The sequence below is a fragment of the Pseudophryne corroboree genome, chromosome 5 (genome assembly GCF_028390025.1).
Source record: "Pseudophryne corroboree isolate aPseCor3 chromosome 5, aPseCor3.hap2, whole genome shotgun sequence".
Lineage (NCBI taxonomy): Eukaryota > Metazoa > Chordata > Amphibia > Anura > Myobatrachidae > Pseudophryne > Pseudophryne corroboree.
The window spans coordinates 345,118,628-345,142,233 of record NC_086448.1 but is presented as its reverse complement, the minus strand read 5'-3'; the positions used below and the strand labels follow the sequence as shown (position 1 = coordinate 345,142,233).

Here is a 23,606-nt window from a genome sequence, read left to right as displayed (position 1 = left end):
CATTACAAAGCTTTCAGATAAGCAGAAGAATTAACTATGTATTTTGGTTCTCTTTTTGAACTCTTTATGTATCTAAAAAAAGGCACTTATTTGTAAAAACAGGAGAGCGCTAATGTTTGTCTAATGTAAGCTCAATGGCGTACATTGTCAGATTCATTTTGAACTATAAAACTGCAGTGCCGCAAGCACAACTCATTTGCCATGAGGCTCTTCTCACCTCTGTGCTTTTTGGGCAGTTCACATTTAAACATCAATATCAATAATTGTTTATGCAGTACAACTTTTTTTTTTTTTTTTTACAGAAGACTTGGAATTTACAGAATATTAGTTTTAAGGCCAACTGCAAAATAAAGTGATATTTTGTTTCGAGGAACAGTTTTTAAAAGTTCAATAATCTCTACACGGGCAGATTGGCCATAGGGCTCACCAGGAAGATTCCTGGTAGGCAGACGTGTCTGTGGGGCCTGTTTTGTGTGTTACCATGTGGCCTTACCCAGCCCCCCTTTCCCCACACACGACAGAGAGCCCACCACTCAGATACAACTGAAGCAAAAGGCGCAAGGAAGTCTGTACACTGACGCCCTATTGAGGGGGGATCCTGCCCGCCTCAACAGACCCCACCCCCTCATCAGACCGAACCCCCATTAGGGCTGCTTCCATAAATTTCCCGGACTGTTTTCCATCCCAATCCGCCCCTGTCTACTGCCAATGATAATATTAACTTTAGCTATTAAAAAATCCATTATTATATTTTATGTACTCCTGGTAAATCACAAATGGCAAACATTTTTATTTAAAAAGAAAAGTTTTATTTCAATATGATAAAATCAAATGTGTCAGCAAACAAAATTAACATTTTCCAAATGTGATTACAACATTAAACTTTATTAAACAGGTACAAAAAAATAATATATTATTGCAAACTGCAAAGACCAGGACATTTTAAAAATATACTGTATATATGATTGCTTTATGGACAACAAAAAAAAGTGTCACTGGAAGCAGAAAGCAAGCACTATAATATGCAATTTTACCTTAAAAGAAAATATATTATTAAAAGAAGAGTGAAAAAGATTTTATTTTTTTGGAACTATATGAGAATATTTTCAGCTGATTAAACATTTTTTAAATTTACCTGACAAATATATTTGAACAAAATATTCAAATACAGCTTAACAAGAAAGTACGAAGTTGCTCAATGTGTGCATTAATCAATTAATCGACTGTACCAAAATTGATTTTTCAAAATATAAATGGTCTGCCACTGTAAAGAAAAAGAACACACATCTTGCGTACATACAGTACGCATTATTAATGAATACAGCTGCAGACATATGGCCAATTTTAAGTTTTCTAAACTTGAAGCAGTATCATACAAAATTAAATGCAACAAATGCAAGGACATAATATGTGGAACAATAAATATACAGACCGCAGCAAATTTAAATAAAAAAATAATAAAAAAAGTTAAGTTCAGAATTTTATAACGGTTTTTAGTACAAGTGCAAAGACAATCTACATAAGACATGCCAACTAAATAAAACATTTAATAAAAAGTACAGTAAATGAATTAGTTGACTGTAGAAAAGAACAAGTTCTGTGCATTGTGTTAAGTTTTGGGGTCCTGTTCAGGTTTTTTTTTTTTGTTTAATTTTTCTGAAAACCAATGCCATGAAAAAACAAGAGCAAAATACTACGCTACAGGCTGTTACAAAACGGATGTGCCAAAACAGACAATAGAATACGTGAGAAGTAATTGTTCCCATAAACTTCAGAAGGCCACTGTTAATCGATTTACAGCCCCACGTGGTGCAACATCGCAGTATGTACTCCAAAACTATTCAGATGTCCGATAAGGATTTGTGTAAAGCAATAGTATTCATTATCATACATTATAAATGGAAATGTGGTCATCTTCTGATTTCCTTAATAAAACCCAATTTAAACAGAAGTAAACAGGCCTCCACAGTATATTACTTAATATACTGTCGGTCAGCACGTCCTCGTGTTTTTTTTTTTTATAAAACAAGGAAAAGGTTAAAACACTAACAATTAAAAAAATACAATTAACTTGTTTACACACAGATAGTCTCTTATCACATGTGACTTAAAATGAAATGAAGAATCAGTGACGTTTAGACTTTCTTTTGCCCCTTTTATTTTTCTTAGGACAAAGCTCATCAAAACCAAGGAAGTCAATTTCGTAATCCTCTTGCAGTTCTGAAAACCAAACCGAAAGAGTTGATGGTGAGATGTTAGAAAGCCCTAAACGTGCACATAAACATACACATGTACTGTAGTGAATGTAGTACATATGGATCCTAAAATAGAAATTATTAATCCCTACGTAAAGATGAGCATACAAAAAGGGATACAGGAGCGTAGACCACATATATATATATATATATATATATATATATATATATATATATATATATAATATAAGTAAAAATGGTAATTCACAGACACCATAAAAGTGCATTCGCCATTTTGGTCCCTGCTTGGACCTTTACCAAGACACAGTGGCAGTTCAAACAGTCAACAGTCCTCCAAGCAGTCAGAAAGAGAGTGTGTTGACCATCACCAAGAGCTGGTTTATATAACCTCACCAATAATCATACCACTACATCCCTCATTTGCAATACATCCCCTACAATTATACCAGTAACAGCATCAAATCGTCAGTTATCTTAGACTGACCATCCGCACCAGTTATATATCAGAACCAAAGGACTCACGTAGAGGATCCCAATAATCACACAATATGAATCCATTGCACTCACAGTTAAATATTACCAGCAGCTAGGCTGCGCCTGTAAACATCACAGGGGAATTTCATCAGCCTAATGGTTACAATCCAGAAATTTCTCAAAGCAGGGTACTCACCAATCTCCAAACAGTTATAACAGCAATTTTTTTTATTTATAAGTGACATCATGCAGTTAATGTAGCAGACGTTTCCGCGAGTAACCTCACCGCTGACCGCAAAGTTCCCACCACTGAAGATAATGGAGCGGCATAGTGCTATGCGCCGTCTGACAGTTCAGACGCGCACAGCCAATCAGGAGAGTGCCACGACGTGGCGCTCCCTGATTGGCTGAAGGGACCCTCTGTGACAGGAGTCACGTGGGGTCCCGGCATTCGGGGAAAGGGGTCCCATGTGTAAACATGGGACCCCTTTCAGTGCGTGGTCCGGTTATTGCGTTTTATTATTCTGCCAAGTACGTGGATTACAAGGAGAAGAGGACAGATGCTACACAGGATTTTTGTGAGTATAATTTTATTTTCAGGTACCCCATGGATTCTACATGGAGAAGTGGACAGAGTCGGCGTGTGAACATAGGTAAGTATGTAAGTGTCGGTGTGCATGTATGTAATAAAGTTTTACTTTCACGGTGTGCGTGTACTGTTTTTATTTGGGTATTTTTTTTGCAGTAGAACTACCAGCGGGCCCGTTCCCCCCCCGCATGCTGGTACTTGTGGTTCTCCAAGTACCAGCTTGCAGGGGAGGCTTACTGGGACTTGTAGTTCTGCTACAAAAAAACAATATTCTTTTATTTGAAACAAGGCTATCAGCCCCCCATCCGCAGCCCTTGGATGGGGGGGGGGGGGGGGACAGCCTCAGGCTTCACCCCTGGCCCTTGGGTGGCTGGAGGGGGGGGACCCCTTGATTTAAGGGGTCCTCACTCCTCCAGGGTACCCCGGCCAGGGGTGACTAGTTGGGAATTTAATGCCAGGGCCGCAGGGACCAGTATAAAAGTGTCTCCCGGCTGTGGCATTATCTCTCCAGCTAGTGGAGCCCGGTGCTGGTGTTAAAAATACGGGGGACCCCTACGTTTTTTGTCCCCCGTATTTTTTGCACCAGGACCGGAGTCAGAGCCCGGTGCTGGTTGTAAAAATACGGGGGATCCCTGTCAATTTCCCCCCCGTATTTTTACAACCAGGACCGGCTCAAAGAGCCCGAGGTTGGTTATGCTTAGGAGGGGGGACCCCATGCATTTTTTTTCTTGATTTTTAACCCATTCCCACCCCTTCACACTGAAAAACATGCTCGGATCTCTCCATATTATTTTAGTCAGTAAAAAAAAAAAAATATTCTTTTAAAAAATCTATAAATAATACTTGTGGCTCCTAATAGACAAACCAAGTAGATAATCCCTTCTAATATAAATAGATATGCTATTAGCAACAAAAAAAAACAACACAAAAATACATGTTTTTAAAAATTTTTATTAGATTTCGCCACCAAAATGAGGCGGACTGAAATTGATGAAATGACTGTCGAAAAGCACTGTTGTCGAATCGACATTCTTCAATTGAATATACTTTTGTCGAAAAGCCGCATTTTTACCATTGCAGACATGTCGAATTTGACAACGGTCGAATTTCAAAAAGTCAAATCTGAAACAGCCGTTTTTTTGTCGAAAAGTACTGTATTGCATTGTCGAATTTTTTTTTGTGTCGAAAATGCTCCGATTTTCGACATTTGCGGCAATTCGACCGCAATTGCATTACCCCAATGACTTTAAATGGGTGTGAACTGGCTCCTCCCTCTATGCCCCTCCTCCAGACCTCAGTTATAGGAACTGTGCCCAGGGAGACGGACATTTCGAGGGAAAGGATTTTTGTTAACCAAGGATAAGACACATACCAGCTCACACCACAACACACCGTTCAACATAGCATTTAACTAAACCAGTTAACAGCATGAACAAAAAAATCAGCAACAGGCTGATTGAAACCAAAACACAACCTGTGTGTAACAAAAGCAATAACTATGAACAAGTACTGCAGATAGAGTCCGCACTGGGACGGGCGCCCAGCATCCTCTACGGACTAAGAGAAAAGGATTTACCGGTAGGTATTAAAATCCTATTTTCTCCTTCGTCCTAGAGGATGCTAAGAACTTCAAAAGGACCATGGGGTCTATACCAAAGCTCCAGACCGGGCGGGAGAGTGCGGATGACTCTGCAGCACCGACTGAGCAAACATGAGGTCCTCATCAGCCAGGGTATCAAACTTGTAGAATTTTGCAAAAGTGTTTTAACCCGACCAAGTAGCTGCTCGGCAAAGTTGCAGCGCCGAGACTCCCCGGGCAGCTGCCCAAGATGAGCCCACCTTCCTGGTAGAATGGGCCTTCACGGATTTCGGTAACGGCAATCCAGCCGTAGAATGAGCATGCCGAATCACACTACAGATCCAGCGTGCAATGGTCTGCTTAGAAGCAGGAGCTCCAATCTTGTTGGAAGCGTACAGGACAAACAGAGCCTCCGTTTTCCTAATACGAGCCATTCTGGCAACATACATTTTCAAAGCTCTGACCACATCGAGAGACTAATAGTCAGCCAAGGCTTCAGTAGCCACAGGTACCACAATAGGTTGGTTCATGTGAAACGAAGAAACCACCTTTGGTAAAAATTGTTGACGAGTTCTCAACTCTGCTCTATCCTCGTGGAAAATCAAATAGGGGCTTTTGTGAGACAAAGCCGCCAATTCCGACACCCGCCTTGCGGACGCCAAGGCCAATAGCATGACCACTTTCCAAGTGAGAAATTTCAACTAAACCGTTTGTAAAGGTTCAAACCAATGTGACATAAGGAACTGTAACACCACGTTAATGTCCCATGGTGCCAGTGGGGGCACAAATGGAGGTTGGATGTGCAGTACGCCTTTCACAAAAGTCTGTACTTCTGGAAGCGAGGCCAATTCCCTTTGAAAGAAAATTGATAAGGCCGAAATCTGCACTTTAATGGAGCCTAACTTCAGGCCCGCATCCACACCTGCTTGTAAAAAATGGAGAAATCTACCCAGCTGAAATTCTTCCGTTGGAGCCTTCTTGGATTCACACCAAGACACATATTTTCTCCAAATACGGTAGTAATGCTTCGCTGTTACCTCCTTCCTAGCTTTCAGTAGAGTGGGGATGACCTCACCGGGAATACCCTTACGCGCTAGGATTTTGCGTTCAACCGCCACGCCGTCAAACGCAACCGCGGTAAGTCCTGGAACACGCACGGCCCCTGCTGTAACAGATCCTCTCAGAGGAAGATGCCAGGGATCTTCTATGAGTAATTCCTGAAGATCCGGATACCAGGCCCTCCGTGGACAATCTGGAACAACAAGTATCACCTGAACCCTTGTTCTTCTTATGATCCGTATCACCTTTGGGATGAGTGGAAGTGGAGGGAACACATAGACCGACTGATACACCCACGGTGTCACCAGGGCGTCCACTGTTACTGCTTGAGGGTCCCTCGACCTGGAACAATATATATCTGTAGTTTCTTGTTGAGGCTAGACGCCATCATGTCTATTTGAGGAATTCCCCAACGACTTGTCACTTCTGCAAAGACCTCTTGATGAAGACCCCACTCTCCTGGATGGAGATCGTGTCTGCTGAGGAACTCTGCTTCCCAGTTGTCCACGCCTGGAATGAAGACTGCCGACAGAGCGCTTGCCTGTTTTTCAGCCCAGCAGTGTACTTTTATGGCCTCCGCCATCGCCGCTCTGCTCCTTGTTTCGCCCTGGCAGTTTATGTGCGCCACCGCTGTTATGTTATCCGACTGAATCAGGACGGGCAGGCCACGAAGAAGATGTTCTGCTTGTAGAAGGCTGTTGTAGATGGCCCTTAATTTCAGAATGTTTATGCGCAGACAAGCCTCCTGGCTTGACCATTTTCCCTGGAAATGTTGTCCCTGTGTGACTGCTCCCCAACCTCGGAGACTTGCATCCGTGGTTACTAGGATCCAATCTTGGATCCCGAACCTGCATCCCTCTAGAACTTTGGAGCCACCACAGGAGAGAAATCCTGGCCCCGGGAGACAGGCTTTTCTTCCGGTGCATGTGTAGGTGAGACCCGGACGACTTGTCCAACAGGTCCCACTGAAAAACCTTGGCATGGAACCTGCCAAACGGGATGACCTCGTAGGCCGCCACCATCTTCCCCAGCACCCGAGTGCATTGATGAATCGACACCCTTGCCGGTTTCAGAATCCCCTTGACCATGTTCTGTACTTCCAGAGCTTTTTCCATCGGGAGAAAAATTCTCTGCAGTTCCGTGTCCAGAATCATGACCAAGAACGACAGCCGTGTTGTCGGAATAAACTGTGATTTTGGCAAATTTAGTAGCCAACCATGTTGCTGCAGAACTGTCAGGGAGAGCGCAACGTTTTTTAGTAACTGCTCCTTTGATCTCGCCTTTATCAGGAGAGCGTCCAAGTACGGCATAATTGGGACACCCTGCTTGCGCAGGAGCACCATCATTTCTTCCATTACTTTGGTGAAAATCCTCGGGGCCGTGGAAAGACCAAACAGCAACGTCTGAAATTGGTAATGACAATCCTGAACCGCATACCTCAGGTAAGCCTGATGTGGAGGATATATGGGGACATGTAGGTAAGCATCCTTTATGTCGACTGACACCATAAAATCCCCCCCTTTCAGACTGGAAATCACTGCTCTGAGAGATTCCATCTTGAATTTTAATCTTTTCAAATATAGATGAGGGATTTTAAATTCAGAATTGGTCTGACCGAGCCATCCGGCTATGGGACCACGAACAGGCTTGAATAAAACCCTTCTCCCATGACTTGCTGTTGACACAGCTTTTGTATTGCAGCGCACACCACTTCCCTTTCCGGAAGAGAAGCTGGCAAGGCCGATTTGAAAAATCGGTGGGGGGGCACGTCTTGAAACTCCAGTTTGTATCCTTGGCCCACAATTTCCAGCACCCAAGGATCCAGGCCTGAGTGAGCCCAGACCCAACTGAAGAGTTGAAGACGCGCCCCCACCGATGCGGACTCCCGCAGCGGAGCCCCAGCGTCATGCGGTGGACTTTGCAGAAGCTGGGGAGGACTTCTGCTCCTGGAGCTTGCCACAGCCGGTGATCTTTTTCCCCTTCCCTTACCTCTAGCAGCAAGGAAGGAGGACCCTCGTCCTTTTTTGAATTTACTAGACTGAAAGGACTGCATCTGATACTGAGGCGTTTTCTTTTGCTGTGGAGGGACATAAGGTAGAAAAGACGACTTACCCGCGGTAGCTGTAGATACCAGGTCCGCGAGGCCCTCACCAAACAGAACAATACCTTTATACGGCAGCGCCTCCATAGCCCTCTTAGAGTCAGCATCACCATTCCATTGATGAGTCCATAATGCTCTACTAGCCGAGATTGCCATGGCATTGGCCCTTGATCCCAAGAGGCCAATATCTCTTGCAGCATCCCTTAGATAGACTGCAGCGTCCCTGATATGACCCAGGGTCAAAAGAACGCTATCCCTATCCAGGGTGTCCAAGTCAAATGATAAGTTATCTGCCCACTTCTCAATTGCACTACTCACCCATGCTGATGCCACTGCAGGTCTGAGCAGTGTACCCGTAGTGACATAAATAGATTTCAAAGTAGTTTCCTGCTTACGATCCGCAGGATCTTTTAGGGCCGCCGTGTCAGGGGACGGAAGCGCCACCTTCTTGGACAGCCGTGCTAGAGTCTTGTCCACGTGGGGGGTCGACTCCCACTTTTTCCTATCCTCAGAGGGAAACGGGTATGCCATAATAATTCTCTTGGGAATCAGCAACTTTTTGTCAGGAACTTCCCAAGCCTTTTCAAAAAGAGTGTTCAGTTCATGAGAGGGAGGAAACGTTACCGGATATTTCTTTCCTTTAAACATACAGACCCTTGTCTCAGGAGCAGCAGGGTCTTCCGTGATATGTAACACTTCTTTTATTGCCACAATCATGTACTGAATGCTCTTAGCCAGTTTAGGATTCAACCTGGCATCACCATAGTCGACACTGGAATCTGAATCCGTGTCGGTATCAGTGTCTGCTATTTGGGTAAATGGCCGTTTCTGTGACCCTGAGGGAGCCTGCGTTTAGGATAAAGCATCTTCCATGGATTTTATCTACAAAAGCAATTTAGAGTGATAGTGTGACAAATTGCGCAGAATAGGCAGCTCAATAAACAGATACCCAAAATCAGTGTCTCCCCAGTACACTAAATAGCATCAAAAGAATAAAGAGTAGATGGTATCAGTTACCCAGAGCGCCACATAAAGGAAACAAATCCAAAAAAGGGGTGTTAAATATGAAGAATACTTAAGTACACATCCCTTTTTCATACGAAGGGTAGTTCTTTCCAGTATTTTTCCTCTACTCCCGTATGTTCAGTATATAGGGAGAAAACAGATAGTACAGCATGTGTAGTACAGTACTTTTAATCACACAACAAACATAAAGACATAAAAATGAATGGTTTGTGCAAATAACAATGAAACTTCAGAGCAGTAATATCCTGAGTATCTGGAGACAAAGTGGATAGGCTGTAAAATTACCAGAAATTGTTGAGAACCGGTGGAAAACAGTTCTCGAATGAGTTCTTTATTTATCACCAGTACGCTCCTCCCGGGTAGGTAGTCTGGGATAGGTTCCTGGCAATGATTAGGTCCTCCACTTCCCTCCAGCAAAACTCCAGGATGTGCTGTTCCAAACAGGAGCCAAAACCGTAATGTCTAAAAAATCCACATTTATTTCATCAATATTAAAAGTAAAATTGATATTAAGACTATTGTTATTCAGATATGTACAAAAATCATCTAGTAAAATCCTACTACCTCTCCATATAAAAAAAAAGACGTCATCTATATATCTACGCCAGGCTACCAGGTTCGCTCCGAAAGGGTTGTTGGCCCAAATGGTATCTTGTTCCCATTGACCCATGAAAATATTAGCGTAACTCGGAGCGAACCTGGTGCCCATGGCTGTACCCATTTTCTGGATATAAAAATCGCCATTGAATAAAAAATAGTTGTTATGAAGAATGAAACTAACACCCTCAATAATAAAATTTTGAATCCATTCCTCTAAAGTGCTTCTTCTAAGATAAGATGTTAAGGCTTTAATGCCTGCTTCATGTTGGATTATGGAATATAATGACTTAACATCGGCAGTGATCATTATCATCCCCTCTTCCCATTGAACAGTTGTTAAAAAATTCAAAAATTCTTTAGTGTCTCTTAGATGTGACACATTTTCTAGCACCAACGGTTGTAAAAAGTGATCGATGTATTCCGATAGATTGGCCGTTACAGACCCAATCCCTGACACTATGGGCCTGCCTGGAGGGTTAGAGGCGTCTTTATGCACTTTAGGTAGCAGGTATATTGTGGGTACTACTGGATGGGGATTAAAAATAAATTTAGCCTCCTTTTGTTCTAATTCCCCTGAACTCTCATATTTTTCAATAAGTACCTTTAATTCTGAAAGAATTCTTCCAGTAGGATCTGACCGAAGTTTCGAGTAGGTATCCCTATCGTTTATATGGTTTTCTACTTCTTTGATGTACCAATCGGTATTCATTAAGACAACCCCACCCCCCTTATCTGCCGGCTTTATCGTGATCTCTTGGTTCTTACTCAGATCCTTCAAAGCAGCCCTTTCTTTAAAGCTAAGATTGAATTTTAGACCTGTGGGTTTAATCTTCCTTAAGTCGTCTTGTACTAAATCACAGAAAGTGTCTATAAATTTTCCTTTAACATGTGCTGGAAAAAATATGGACTTGGGTTTAAAGGGTGTTCTTGTTATTGAATCTATTATTCCTTGGTTATTCTCCTCCTCTTTGAGAGGAGACGTCAGCTGCTAATGTAGCATCTAACTGAGCAAGAAGCCTTTCAGTAGAGGCATTTACAGCCAGAAGGATCTGTTGTACAGAGACAGCCATCGTTATACCAGGATCAAGCAGGGAAGATGGGAGCCAGCGTCAAAATGGCGGCGGCCGGCACACCACCAAATCTCACCAGCATCCGTGATGGGCACAGAGACACGATGGCGCCAAGCTTCAATCCCACCTCACAAACACCGCAGCAGTCGGATGGAGCAACCAGGATCTTCCACCGAAGACAACCGCCAGCAGGATGAGAGCCACAGGGTAAGTATACGATCACTGACCAGTCCCGGGAGCCGGAGGATAAAACACCAACAACAGGAGCGGAGAACAGGCCGTCAAGAGCACTCCGCGAATCACGCAGTAAATCACCACAGAAAAGTCCCCACACAGAGTCTCCGATAGTCAGGACCATTCCCTCACTTCTCTGGCAGCATGAGGGGAAGAATTAGCACAGCAATCAGGAGAAATGAAGGATATCAGCGGGAGAGCTGAGCAAACGCACCCTTCCTCTAGCTACTCCAGGCCACGCCCCCCTGACAGCGCTTTTAATGATAATAATCAACACCAATTTTGCTGTGCCCCCCCCCCCCCCCCCGTTTAGCACTCTGTTACTTGTCACAGAAGTGTAGGAGGTCAGGACCAGCGTCTCATGCAGCTCACTGTGGAGATAAAATGGCGCTGATTAAAGCTGGGAGGACCAAGCCACGCCCCGTAATGGCGCGCTTATGTCCCGCTATTTTTTTTATACTGGCGGGGGTTAGTATACAGTGCCTATGCACTGTATGTACTGTTGCCAGGCTGATTTGAGGTCTTATTGCTGCCCGTTGCGCCCCATCTGCGCCCTGCACCCAAGTAGTGCCGTCGTGTGTGGGAGCTGTGGACCGCTGCGCGGTACCTCCGAGACTGATGTCTTCTGCCGCCTTCACTGAAGTCTTCTTTGCTTCGGTTACTCACCCGGCTTCTCTCTTCTGGCTCTGTGAGGGGGACGGCGGCGCGGCTGCGGGAACGAGCAGCTAGGCTATACCAAGTGATCAGACCCTCTGGAGCTAATGGTGTCCAGTAGCCTAAGAAGCAGAGCCTTTAACTCACAGAAGTAGGTCTGCTTCTCTCCCCTCAGTCCCACGAAGCAGGGAGCCTGTTGCCAGCAGTGCTCCCTGAAAATAATAAACCTAACATAAAGTCTGTTCTAGAGAAACTCTGTAGAGCTCCCCTAGTGTGTGTCCAGTCTCTCTGGGCACAGAATCTAACTGAGGTCTGGAGGAGGGGCACATTTAATTCTCTACAAAATGTTCTGCTCCCCCATTTCACCCCCTTGTTTTCAATTTGCCAAAAAAACTGAGCTTATTAATTAACTGATATAAAAACAAACAATAATTATCACCCGTTAATTAATTCAGCCAATGATGCTGAAAAACGAATTAAGTGGAATTTCAGTAACAGCAATTTGGCATCCGGTGAAATGGTTCATGTTGGAGGAGAGGTTTTTGTGCTAGTATGGAACAACTTATATGAAAAAAGTATTGTATGTCTGTTATGCCTGATGCTCACTGATAATGACTGTGTATGAGCATTTCTGTTACCTAGGACATTACAAAGTGCACAGGCACTGTTACCTGGGACATTAACAAGTTCAAAGGCTCTGTTACCTAGGACATTACCAAGTGCACAGGCTCTGTTACCTAGGACATTACAAAGTGCACAGGCTCTGTTACCTAGGACATTACGAAGTGCACAGGCTCTGTTACCTAGGACATTACGAAGTGCACAGGCTCTGTTACCTAGGACATTACAAAGTGCACAGGCTCTGTTACCTGGGACATTACAAAGTGCACAGGCTCTGTTACCTAGGACATTACGAAGTGCACAGGCTCTGTTACCTAGGACATTACGAAGTGCACAGGCTCTGTTACCTAGGACATTACAAAGTGCAAAGGCTGTTACCTAGGACATTACGAAGTGCAAAGGCTCTGTTACCTAGGACATTACGAAGTGCACAGGCTCTGTTACCTAGGACATTACAAAGTGCACATGCTCTGTTACCTAGGACATTACGAAGTGCACAGGCTCTGTTACCTAGGACATTACAAAGTGCAAAGGCTGTTACCTAGGACATTACGAAGTGCAAAGGCTCTGTTACCTAGGACATTACAAAGTGCACAGGCTCTGTTACCTGGGACATTACAAAGTGCACAGGCTCTGTTACCTGGGACATTACAAAGTGCACAGGCTCTGTTACCTAGGACATTACGAAGTGCACAGGCTCTGTTACCTAGGACATTACGAAATGCACAGGCTCTGTTACCTAGGACATTACAAAGTGCAAAGGCTTTGTTACCTAGGACATTAAGAAGTGAACAGGCTGTTACCTAGGACAGTGGTTCTCAAACTGTGTGCCGTGGCACCCTGGGGTGCCTCAGGACACTTGCTGGGGTGCCCTTGGTTGTTGATGCAAGACCAGTTAAAATTATTTATGATCAATGTAATAGACATAACCAGTGGTTGTGGCTTCCAGTCAAACTATGTGGACTAACAGAAGTGAATCCTATCCCTCACCACATAACTGAACCTAGGATGACATATAAACACAATTTACTTAATTGAATATTTTTTTTCTAAATATCTCAATAAGAATTTTTTAGCCTAGGAGTACCGTGAAAAAAATTCTAATACTCTAGGGCACCGTGATTCAAAAAAGTTTGGGAACCACTGACCTAGGACATTAAGAAATTCACAGGCTGTTACCTAGGACATTACGACGTACACAGGCTGTTACCTAGGACACTAAAGCCGGATACACACTGGGCGATCTCCCCTAGTTAGAAATAAGTGCTATATCGTGGATTGCAAATTGAGGGGGATCGCCAGTGCATACACACTGAACAATATATCGTTCAGTGATGTCATCCCACTCACTACCTGAAAGTGCAGCTCAAAGATATTGGGGGTCATTCCGACCCGTTCGCACGCAGCGGTTCTTCGCTGCAATGCGAATGGGTCGGAACTGCGCATGCGCGGCGTGCGCATCGTCACCAGGCAACGGAGCGCCCAGCGGGAAAAAAAGACACGGTGCTGGATGGAAGAAGATTGACAGCGGAGAGGCGTTCCAGGGCGGATACTCACCGTTGGAGGCCGTTTTCAGGGAGTGGTAAGAAGAACGCAGGCGTGTCCAGGCGAACGGAGGCCGGATGTCTGACGTCAGGACCAGGACCTTCATCGCTGGATCCGTCGCACAGGGTAAGTAGCTGCAGGGCCAATCTTGTTTGCAGGAAATTTTTTAAGCATAGCAGGGCTGCACAAGCAATTGCAGCCCTGCTATGCTAAAATACACTCCCCCATAGGCAGGGATTAGTTGATCGCAGCAGCAAAAAGTTGCCGGCTGCGATCAACTCGGAATGACCCCCATAGTTAACATCGAGCTGCATGTTCGGTAGATCATGGATGAATGAGAACAATTTGCGGGTGCACAGATCATTCATCCATACACATTGGATTATATGAACGATGGATCTTTTAAAAAAAGATAATTATTCATATTGTCTAGTGTTTCGCTCAGTGTGTACGGAGCTTAAGAAGTGCACAGGCTCTGTTACCTAGGACATTAAGGGGTCTATTTACTAAGCCTTGAATGGAGGTAGAGTGGATGGAGATAAAGTACCAGCCAATCAGCTCGTAAAGGTCATTTTTCACATCCAGCCTGTGACATGGCAGTTAGGAGCTGATTGGATGGTACTTTGGAGGTCTATTCACGAAGCAGTCAAAAGTGTGGAGAAGTGAGCCAGTGGAGAAGTTGCCCATGGCAACCAATCAGCATTGAAGAAAGGGGCCCTACACATATCGCGATGCGCCGCCGAGGTGCCCGACGGCCGTGACAATACTAAATTCTTTTGTCGTATAAACAACCCTTAATGAAGTCTAAGAACACTGTACGCTGTTCACTTAAGAAGTACCGGAAGGGTACGCTAGTTGCGTAACGATCGCTCAGCCGTAGGCGAGACGCTCAAGCGTCACGTTCGCTCACGGCCCAGTGATCACAGGACAGCACGTTGTTGGCTATGACTAGAGAAATGATTCGCTATGGCGTAGCGGACGCTCGAGACCACGAGGAGATCACCAGCGGCGCAGACGCTCACAACGCTATACCTTTATGTCTAAACCTTTTACCAAGGAAATACACAGAATACCTTAATGTGAATACAGGGTGTAAGTGCAACCTTGTGTACCCTGACTAACTACAAAGCTGCTTGAGCGTCACCGACGCTCAAGTGAACACAACACTATAGGAAATACACAGATACTGGTTTAGGGTCCAAAGCCTATTAACTGTATTATAACTAATATACTTGTAAAAAGGAATCACAGTACAAATGATACACTACAATATAACAGAGACTTCCTAACCAAATAACTACACTATAAAATACAATACAATACAATTAGAGATACTTTAAGGAAAAATATGGGAGAAAGAGTAGAGAGAGCGAGAGAGAGAGAGAGATGAGATGAGAGAGATGGCTCAGAGTAAGACAATATGATCACGGAGAAAAACTTACGCATAAGGGGAAACGATCGCATGCGCCTGGACATCCAGCACCCGATTTTCAGCAATGAGAACCGTTGAAGAGTGAGTGCTGGATGTGGTCGGCCTGCCTATTTATGTCCCACACACAATGCAATCTAATGGTCCCTACAATCTTGTCGTCCATTGGACACAGGAATTCGGCTTCGCATCATAACAAAAGGTCATTGGGTAATTCATACAGGTGGGCTGTGACGATTTCAAACAGCTCAGGTGGGTGGGAAACTGGGTTTCCCGCCGCATACCTGAGTATGAGTAAATAATAGAAATGGACATAAACTTCTTATGTCCATAACTATCCGCACGAGCGATTAATTCGCTCCAAACCAACACCGGAATATTGTTACTTAAATACTCTTCCGATGGGTACCAAACACTGCTATATGATTCCTGTTAGACCCTTCGTACAATACAAAGAGGGATTCCTCCGTTCAGGGACGTTCTATATTAACCAAACTTTCAGGAACTATTAAAGGGATCATGATCTATAAACTACATTAATTATGAAAATGTGTAACGAATGAGTCGCACGCTACGACTACATAAACTCTACCGTAAATACGCATACCGTGCGCCCGCGGGTGCACGCTATTGCGGGTATGCGCCTTCACGGGAGAGCGTACGCATGCGCAGCGCGGACCAGTGTGCGGTGCAAATATGGCAACGTGTATAGAGACATTTTTCTGACTTTGACAGCCGATACGGCCGACGAGCGACCCGGCGGCGGGGGGGGGGCAGTGACGGGGGGAGTGAAGTTTCTTCACTCCCCCCGTCACGCGGCTGCATTGAAGTGCAGGCAAATATGGACGAGATCGTCCATATTGGCCTGCATGCACAGCCGACGGGAGACCAGCGGGGACGCGCATCGTTCATCGCTGGAGTCTCCACACTGAAAGATATGAACGAGATCGTTCACATCTTTCAGAAAATCGGCCAGTGTGTAGGGCCTATAACATTTTTATAATTTGCATACTATAAACGTATACAGAGCAGCTGATTGCTTGCCATGGTCATCTTCTTCACTGACTCACTACTCCACTCTTTTCACTGCTTCATGAGTAGAACCCTAAATCTCCATCCAAGGCTTAGTAAATAGACTCATAAGAACTGCACAGGCTCGGTTGCCTAGACAGACAGTTTATACAGTAAGCACCACCTGTTAAGATCAGACTTACAACTCACGAGAGGAAAATTGTTTTGCTTTGTATTCCAAATAGCTGTGGACATTAAGAAGTACACAGGCTGTTACCTACACATAGAAAGTAGATAAGCACCACCTGTTAAAATAAGACCTACAACTCACGAGAGGAAGAGTCTTTTTACCAAATAGCTGTATATATTGAAAAACATTGTAACATAGTTTCTGAGGTTGAAAAAAGACAATTTGTCTATCGAGTTCAACTTGTTAGTGGTCTCCTACACTGAAATATTAAGACTAATTCTAACTTTGGTGTATGTTTAGCCGTAAACTAAAATACGAAATTTTTTATTACTATAGTACATGATTTACCCACCATAACCCTATATATCCTTATCCATTAGGAATGTATCAATCCTATACTTAAAGGTAATGAGGGAGTCCGCTATTACTACTCTCTGAGACAGGGAATTCCAAATACGTATTGTCCGGACTTTAGTCTCTGTGTGAAAAATCTCCTCTCCTCTAACCTAAGCAGGTGTCCATATGTCCTTTTTGATGATCTTACCAAAAACAGATCCCCCGCTAACTCGAAGTATTGAGCCCTTATATATTTGTAAATGTTAATAATGTGCCCTCTTATTCGGGTGTAGTATGAGTGGCCAGCGGCTAGGATCCCAGGGTCCAGCATACCGGTGCCAGGATCCCGACCGCCGACATACCGACAGCTGGGCGAGCGCTAATGAGCCCCTTGCGGGCTCGCCACGCTGCAGGCACGGTGGCTCGTTACGTGCGCCACGCTATTTATTCTCCCTCCAGGGGTGTCATGGACCCCCAAGAGGTTGAATATGTGTCGGTGTGCAGGCGGTCGGGATCACGGCACCGGGTATCTGGCCGGTGCATACTGAAGACCACCCTCTTAATCACCTTTTTTCCAGTGTAAACATGTCTAGCCTAGCAAGCCTTTCCTCGTATTCTATAGTCTCCATCCCCTTTATCAATTTGGTTGCCCGTCTTTGAACCTTTTCTAGTATGGTGCCCATAATTGTGCACAGTATTCAAGATGTGGCCTCACTAGTGATTTATATAATAGGACTTTGGTTAACTACTGGTAAATCCTTTTCTCGTAGTCCGTAGAGGATGCTGGGGTCCACATTAGTACCCTGGGGTATAGACGGGTCCACTAGGAGCCATTGGTACTTTAAGAGTTTGAGAGTGTGGGCTGGCTCCTCCCTCTATGCCCCTCCTACCAGACTCAGTCTAGAAACTGTGCCCGAGGAGACGGACATCTTCGAGAGAAGGCTTTAACACAGATAGTGGTAAGATTCACACCAGCTCACACATACAAGGCACATCAAGCTAACTTAGCTTGAAAACTCAGCAACCGCTGAAACAGTACTTACCAAGTAACAATGCAGCACGTAACTAAAAAGTTGTACTGAACCAGATAACAATTGCAGGAAAACGAAGCGCTGGGCGTGTGCCCAGCATCCTCTACGAACTACGAGAAAAGGATTTAACGGTAGGTAACCAAAATCCTATTTTCTCTTACGTCATAGAGGATGCTGGAGTTCACATTAGTACCATGGGGATGTACCAAAGCACCCAGAACGGGATGGAGAGTGCGGAAGCTCCTGCAGAACTGATTGAACGAACTTCAGGTCCTCAGAGGCCAAAGTATCGAACTTGTAGAACTTTGCAAATGTGTTCGACTCAGACCAAGTTGCTGCTCGGCAAAGTTGTAACGCCGAGGCACCCCGGGCAGCCACCCAGGAAGACCCCACCTTACGAGTAGAGTGGGCCTTAACAGACGTAGGACACGGCAAACCTGCCATAGAATACGCATGCTGGATAGTGAACCTGATCCAGCGAGAGATTGACTGCTTAGAAGCAGGACACCCAATTTTCTTGGGATCATACAGGACAAACAGAGAGTACGATTGCCTGGACGAGCAGTCCTCTTCACATAGATTTTCAAAGCCCTTACAACATCCAAGGACTTTAATGAAATGGAGGAGTCAGTAGCAACTGGCACCACAATAGGTTGGTTGATATGAAATGCTGACACAACCTACGGAAGAAACTGCTGATGTGTCCGAAGCTCAGCTCTATCTTCATGGAAGATCAAGTATGGCCTTTTACATGACAAAGCCCCCACGTCTAGCAGAAGCTAAGGCCAACAAAGTGACAGCCTTCCACGTGACAAACTTAACCTCAACCTCCTGTAGAGGCTCAAACCAGCCCGACTGGAGGAACTACAACACCACGTTAAGATCCCTGGGCGATGTAGGCGGTACAAAGGGAGGTTGGATGTGCAGAACTCCCTTCAAAAAAGTCTGAACCTCAGGGAGGGCAGCCAACTGTTTCTGGAAGAAAATGGATAGGGACGAAATCTGGACCTTCACAGATCCCAACCTCAGGCCCATATCCACACCTGCTTGCAGGAAGAGGAGAAAACGTCCCAGTTGAAACACCACTTTAGGAAACTTCTTGGACTCACACCAAGATACATATTTTTTCCAAATACGATTGTAATGTTTAGACGTTACTCCTTTCCTAGCCTGAATCAGGGTAGGAATAACCTTGTTCGGAATGCCTTCCGAGCTAGTATCTGGCATTCAACCTCCATGCTGTCAAACGCAGCCGCGGTAAGTCTTGATAGGCGAACGGCCCCTGCTGCAGCAGGTCCTCCCGAAGAGGAAGAGGCCTCAGCTCTTCTAGCAGTAGATCCAGAAGATCCGCGTACCAAGACCTTCTTGGCCAGTCTGGAGCAATGAGGATCGCTTGAACCCTTGTTCTCCTTATGAGCTTTAGCACTCTTGGAATGAGTGGGAGTGGTGGAAACACGTACACTGACTGGAAAACCCAGGAGTCACTAGGGCATCCACCGCCACTGCTTGCGGGTCCCTCGACATGGAACAATATCGCCAAAGCTTCTTGTTGAGATGAGAGACCATCATGTCTATTTGAGGTACACCCTAAAGATCTGTTACCTCCTTGTACACCTCCGGAAAGAGACCCCACTCTCCCGGATGGAGATCGTGTCTGCTGAGGAAGTTCGCTTCCCAGTTGTCCACTCCCGGAATGAAGATTGCTGATAGCGCCAACGCGTGCTTTTCTGCTCAGAGGATGATTCTTGATACCTCTGACATTGCAGCTCTGCTCTTCGTTCAGCCCTGTCGGTTGATGTAAGCCACTGTCGTTACATTGTCTGGCTGCACTTGAATGGCCCGATTTCTCAGAAGATGGGATGCTTGGAGAAGACCGTTGTAAACGGCTCTTAACTCTAGAATGATTATCGGCAGGACGGCTTCCAGACTTTACCACCTTCCTTGGAAGGTCTCCGCGGGAGTGACTGCGCCCCAGCCCCGGAGACTTGCATTCGTGTTTAGAAGGATCCAGTCCTGAACCCCGAACCTGCGGCCCTCCAGAAGGTGAGGTAATTGCAGCCACCAGAGGAGTGAGATCCTGGCTTTTGGCGACAGATGTGTTCTCTGGTGCATGTGTAGATGAGATCCCGACCATTTGTCCAGGAGATCCAGTTGGAAGGACCGTACATGAAATCTCCCGTACTGCAGAGCCTCGTAAGAGGCCACCATCTTCCCCAGAAGGCGAATGCACTGATGAACCGACACCCGGGCTGGCTTCAGGACATCCCAGACCATTGTTTGTATCACCAACGCTTTTTCCTCTGGAAGAAACACCCTCTGCACTTCCGTGTCGAGGATCATTCCCAGAAATTACAACCTCCTGGTTGGTTCCAAATGTGATTTTGGAAAATTCCGGATCCAGCCATGTTACAGCTGGGTCGTGAGAGCTATGGACTGTAACAGCTTCTCCTTGGACGATGCCTTTATCAGCAGATCATCCAGATATGGAATTATGTTCACCCCCTGTCTGCGGAGGAGAACCATAATTTCCGCCATCACCTTGGTGACTACCCTCGGTGCTGTGGAGAGGCCGAATGGCAGGGCCCGGATTTGAAAATGACAGTCCAACAGTGCGAATCGGAGATAAGCTTGATGCGGCTGCCAAATCGGAATATGGAGGTACGCATCCTTGATATCCAGGGATACCAGGAATTCCCCTCCTCCAGACCTGATATCACCACCCTTAGAGACTCCATTTTGAACTTGAACTCCCTCAGAAAGGGGTTTAGTGATTTTAAGTTCAGAATGGGCCTGACCGAACCATCCAGTTTCGGTACTACGAAAAGGTTTGAATAGTAACCTTTGTTTTGCATCTGGGGAGGAATTGGTACAATAACCTGTGCCTCCACCAACTTCTGGATGGCTCCCTGTAGGGTCGCCCTGTCTGCCGGCAAAGCTGGCAAGCCTGATTTGAAGAACCGGTGAGGAGGGAGATCCTGAAATTCCAGCCGGTACCCCTGGGACACAATATCTTGTACCCAGGGATCCAGGTCGGACGACACCCAGACGTGACTGAAATGTCTGAGTCTCGCCCTCAGCGGCCCTACCTCCGGGCCACGCTGTCCACCGTCATGCTGAGGACTTTGGCGTACCTGAAGCAAGGCTTCTGTTCCTGGGAACCCGCAGCAGCAGGTTTCTTGGATTTTGGACGACCTCCTCTAAAGAAGGTGTTGGACGGTTTGGCCTTTCTTGTTTTAGTAACCTGAAAGGACTGTGATGCAGCTGAAGAAAAGGGGAGAAAAGGTGACTTACCCACTGTAGACATGGAGATCCACGCATCCAATGCTTCCCCCAAAGAGAGCCTGACCTGTGTAGGGTAGGGTCTCCACACCTCTCCTGGATTCAGCGTCGGCAGACCACCGGCGCAGCCACAGTCCTCGACGAGCTGAGACCGACATGGAAGATATTCCTGCAGCCATTGAATCCAGGTCTTTCATGGATTCCACCATAAATCCTGCAGAATCCTGAATGTTACGTAAAATCAAATCAAAGTCACTTTTTATCCATTGTATCCAAATCCTCAAGTAACGTGCCTGACCACTTTACTATAGTTTTGGAAATCCATGCACTGGCAATAGTAGGACGTAGTATCGCCCCTGAAGCAGTGTACATGGATTTGCGTGTAGTATCAATTTTGCGATTAGCCGGCTCCTTTAAGGCGGTAGATCCTGGGACAGGTAAAACCACCTTTTTCGAGAGTCTGGATACAGACGCGTCCACTATGGGTGGGTTTTCCCATTTTTTCCTATCCTCCTCAGGGAAGGGAAAAGCAACCAGAACCCTTCTAGTGATCCGGAATTTTTTCTCCGGGTTTTCCCACGCTTTTTAAAAAATAGCATTGAATTCTTTGGACGCAGGGAAGGTTAGCGAGGCTTTCTTATTTTCAGTGAAGTAAGCCTCCTCTACCTGCTCAGGTGTTGTATCAGCAATATTCAACACATCCCTGATAGCCTCTATCATCAACTGCACCCCTTTTGCAAGAGATGTGGCCCCCCGTAACACATCCCCATCACCGTCTGCCGTGTCATCTTGCATAATCTGGGCAAGAGCACGTTTGTGGGAACCAACAGAGGGGGGCCCTGAGGTAACAGAACCGGACCAAACTGCCATAGAGTTCTGTAAAACCTGAGTTGCAGATTCATTCTGTGCAACCCTAGTAGAAATCTGAGTTATCATAGATTTGATAGAGGATAACCATTCAGGCTCCCTTGCTGGTATCTGCAATCCTGATTACATGGAATGAGATCATCCTGAGAGGACATATCCTCTGCAGCATGACACACAGCTAAATGGTGACCCCAATCACTCCACACACACACAGGGGAGGCTAGACAGAGTTTCACCACCAACAATGGCAAGAGAGACACAGAGATTGGTGCCAACCGACACACTGCGCTTTCAATAGTATAGGGAGACCCCAACCAGTGCTGACTGTGTACCTTAATAGGGTACACAGTCTTCACACAGCCTCCCCCCCCTCTTCAACCCCCTGGTACCTTAAGAGATAGCTGGAGTTGCTCTGGTGGGACTGTTCTTCACGGACAGCATTTCTGCAGGCAGGAAAATGGCACTGAGCGCTGCTGGGTCCGCTCTGAGAAGCTCCGCCCCCTTAATGGCGCTGTCTTCCCGCTCTTCTGGAGATTATACTGGCCTGAGGAATTGTGCTTGCAGTGATCCTGGGACCCTGACAGGCTGAGGGGTCAGTGTAGGGTGTAGGCGCTGGCTGAGGGCGCCCCTCACAGCACCGCACTATGTACCGTTGAGCCCCGGAGCGCAGTTAGTACTGCGCTCCACACCCTGTTGCTGCCATCTTCACACCGGCTCCCCGCTTGCTAGGGGGGCCGGTGACTGACTCGCCACTGATCTTCTGGCTCTGTAAGGGGGTGGCGGCATGCTGCACGGGTGAGCGATCCCCTGTGGCGGGGAACAATCTATTCCCTCAGGAGCTCAGTGTCCTGTCAGCGGAGATAGTGGCTCAGACCCCGCAGGGCGGACACTACTTTCCCCCCTAGTCCCTCGAAGCAGGGAGGCTGTTGCCAGCAGCCTCCCTGTAAAATAGTAAACTCTAAAAATAAACTTTTACTGAAGAAGCTCTGTAGAGCTCCCCTAGCTGTGACCAGCTGCTCCGGGAACATTTTCTAAACTGAGTCTGGTAGGAGGGGCATAGAGGGAGGAGCCAGCCCACACTCTTAAACTCTTAAAGTGCCAATGGCTCCTAGTGGACCCGTCTATACCCCATGGTACTAATGTGGACCCCAGCATCCTCTAGGACGTAAGAGAAATTGACACTATGCTCTCTAGACCTGCTCTAGATCATTTATGAAAATGTTGAACGATAGTGGTCCAAGTACAGACCCCCATGGCACACAACTGAGTACCTCAGTCCATTTTGAAAAAATAAGAATTTACTTACCGATAATTCTATTTCTCATAGTCCGTAGTGGATGCTGGGGACTCCGAAAGGACCATGGAGAATAGCGGCTCCGCAGGAGACTGGGCACAAAGTAAAAGCTTTAGGACTAGCTGGTGTGCACTGGCTCCTCCCCCTATGACCCTCCTCCAAGCCTCAGTTAGGATACTGTGCCCGGACGAGCGTACACAATAAGGAAGGATTTTGAATCCCGGGTAAGACTCATACCAGCCACACCAATCACACCGTACAACTTGTGATCTGAACCCAGTTAACAGCAGGATAACAGAAGGAGCCTCTGAAAAGATGGCTCACAACAACAATAACCCGATTTTTGTAACAATAACTATGTACAAGTAATGCAGACAATCCGCACTTGGGATGGGCGCCCA

At 45.9% G+C, this 23,606-nt stretch overlaps 1 protein-coding gene across 5 annotated transcripts in view; it reads right to left on the bottom strand.

Moving 5' to 3' along the window:
- Window positions 1-845: 845 nt before the first annotated feature.
- The window catches only part of TRANK1 (tetratricopeptide repeat and ankyrin repeat containing 1), a 417,569-nt gene continuing 394,808 nt past the window's right edge, over window positions 846-23,606 (bottom strand). For 3 of the 5 annotated variants that reach the window (XM_063922607.1, XM_063922605.1, XM_063922604.1), the window contains exon 25: window positions 846-2,220. In XM_063922607.1, the coding sequence (XP_063778677.1) occupies window positions 2,126-2,220 (95 nt within the window). In that variant the 3' untranslated portion in view covers window positions 846-2,125. Of the gene's footprint in view, window positions 2,221-9,311; window positions 9,507-23,606 lie in introns of those variants that run through there. The other 2 variants (XM_063922609.1, XM_063922608.1) reach the window with 2 other exon arrangements.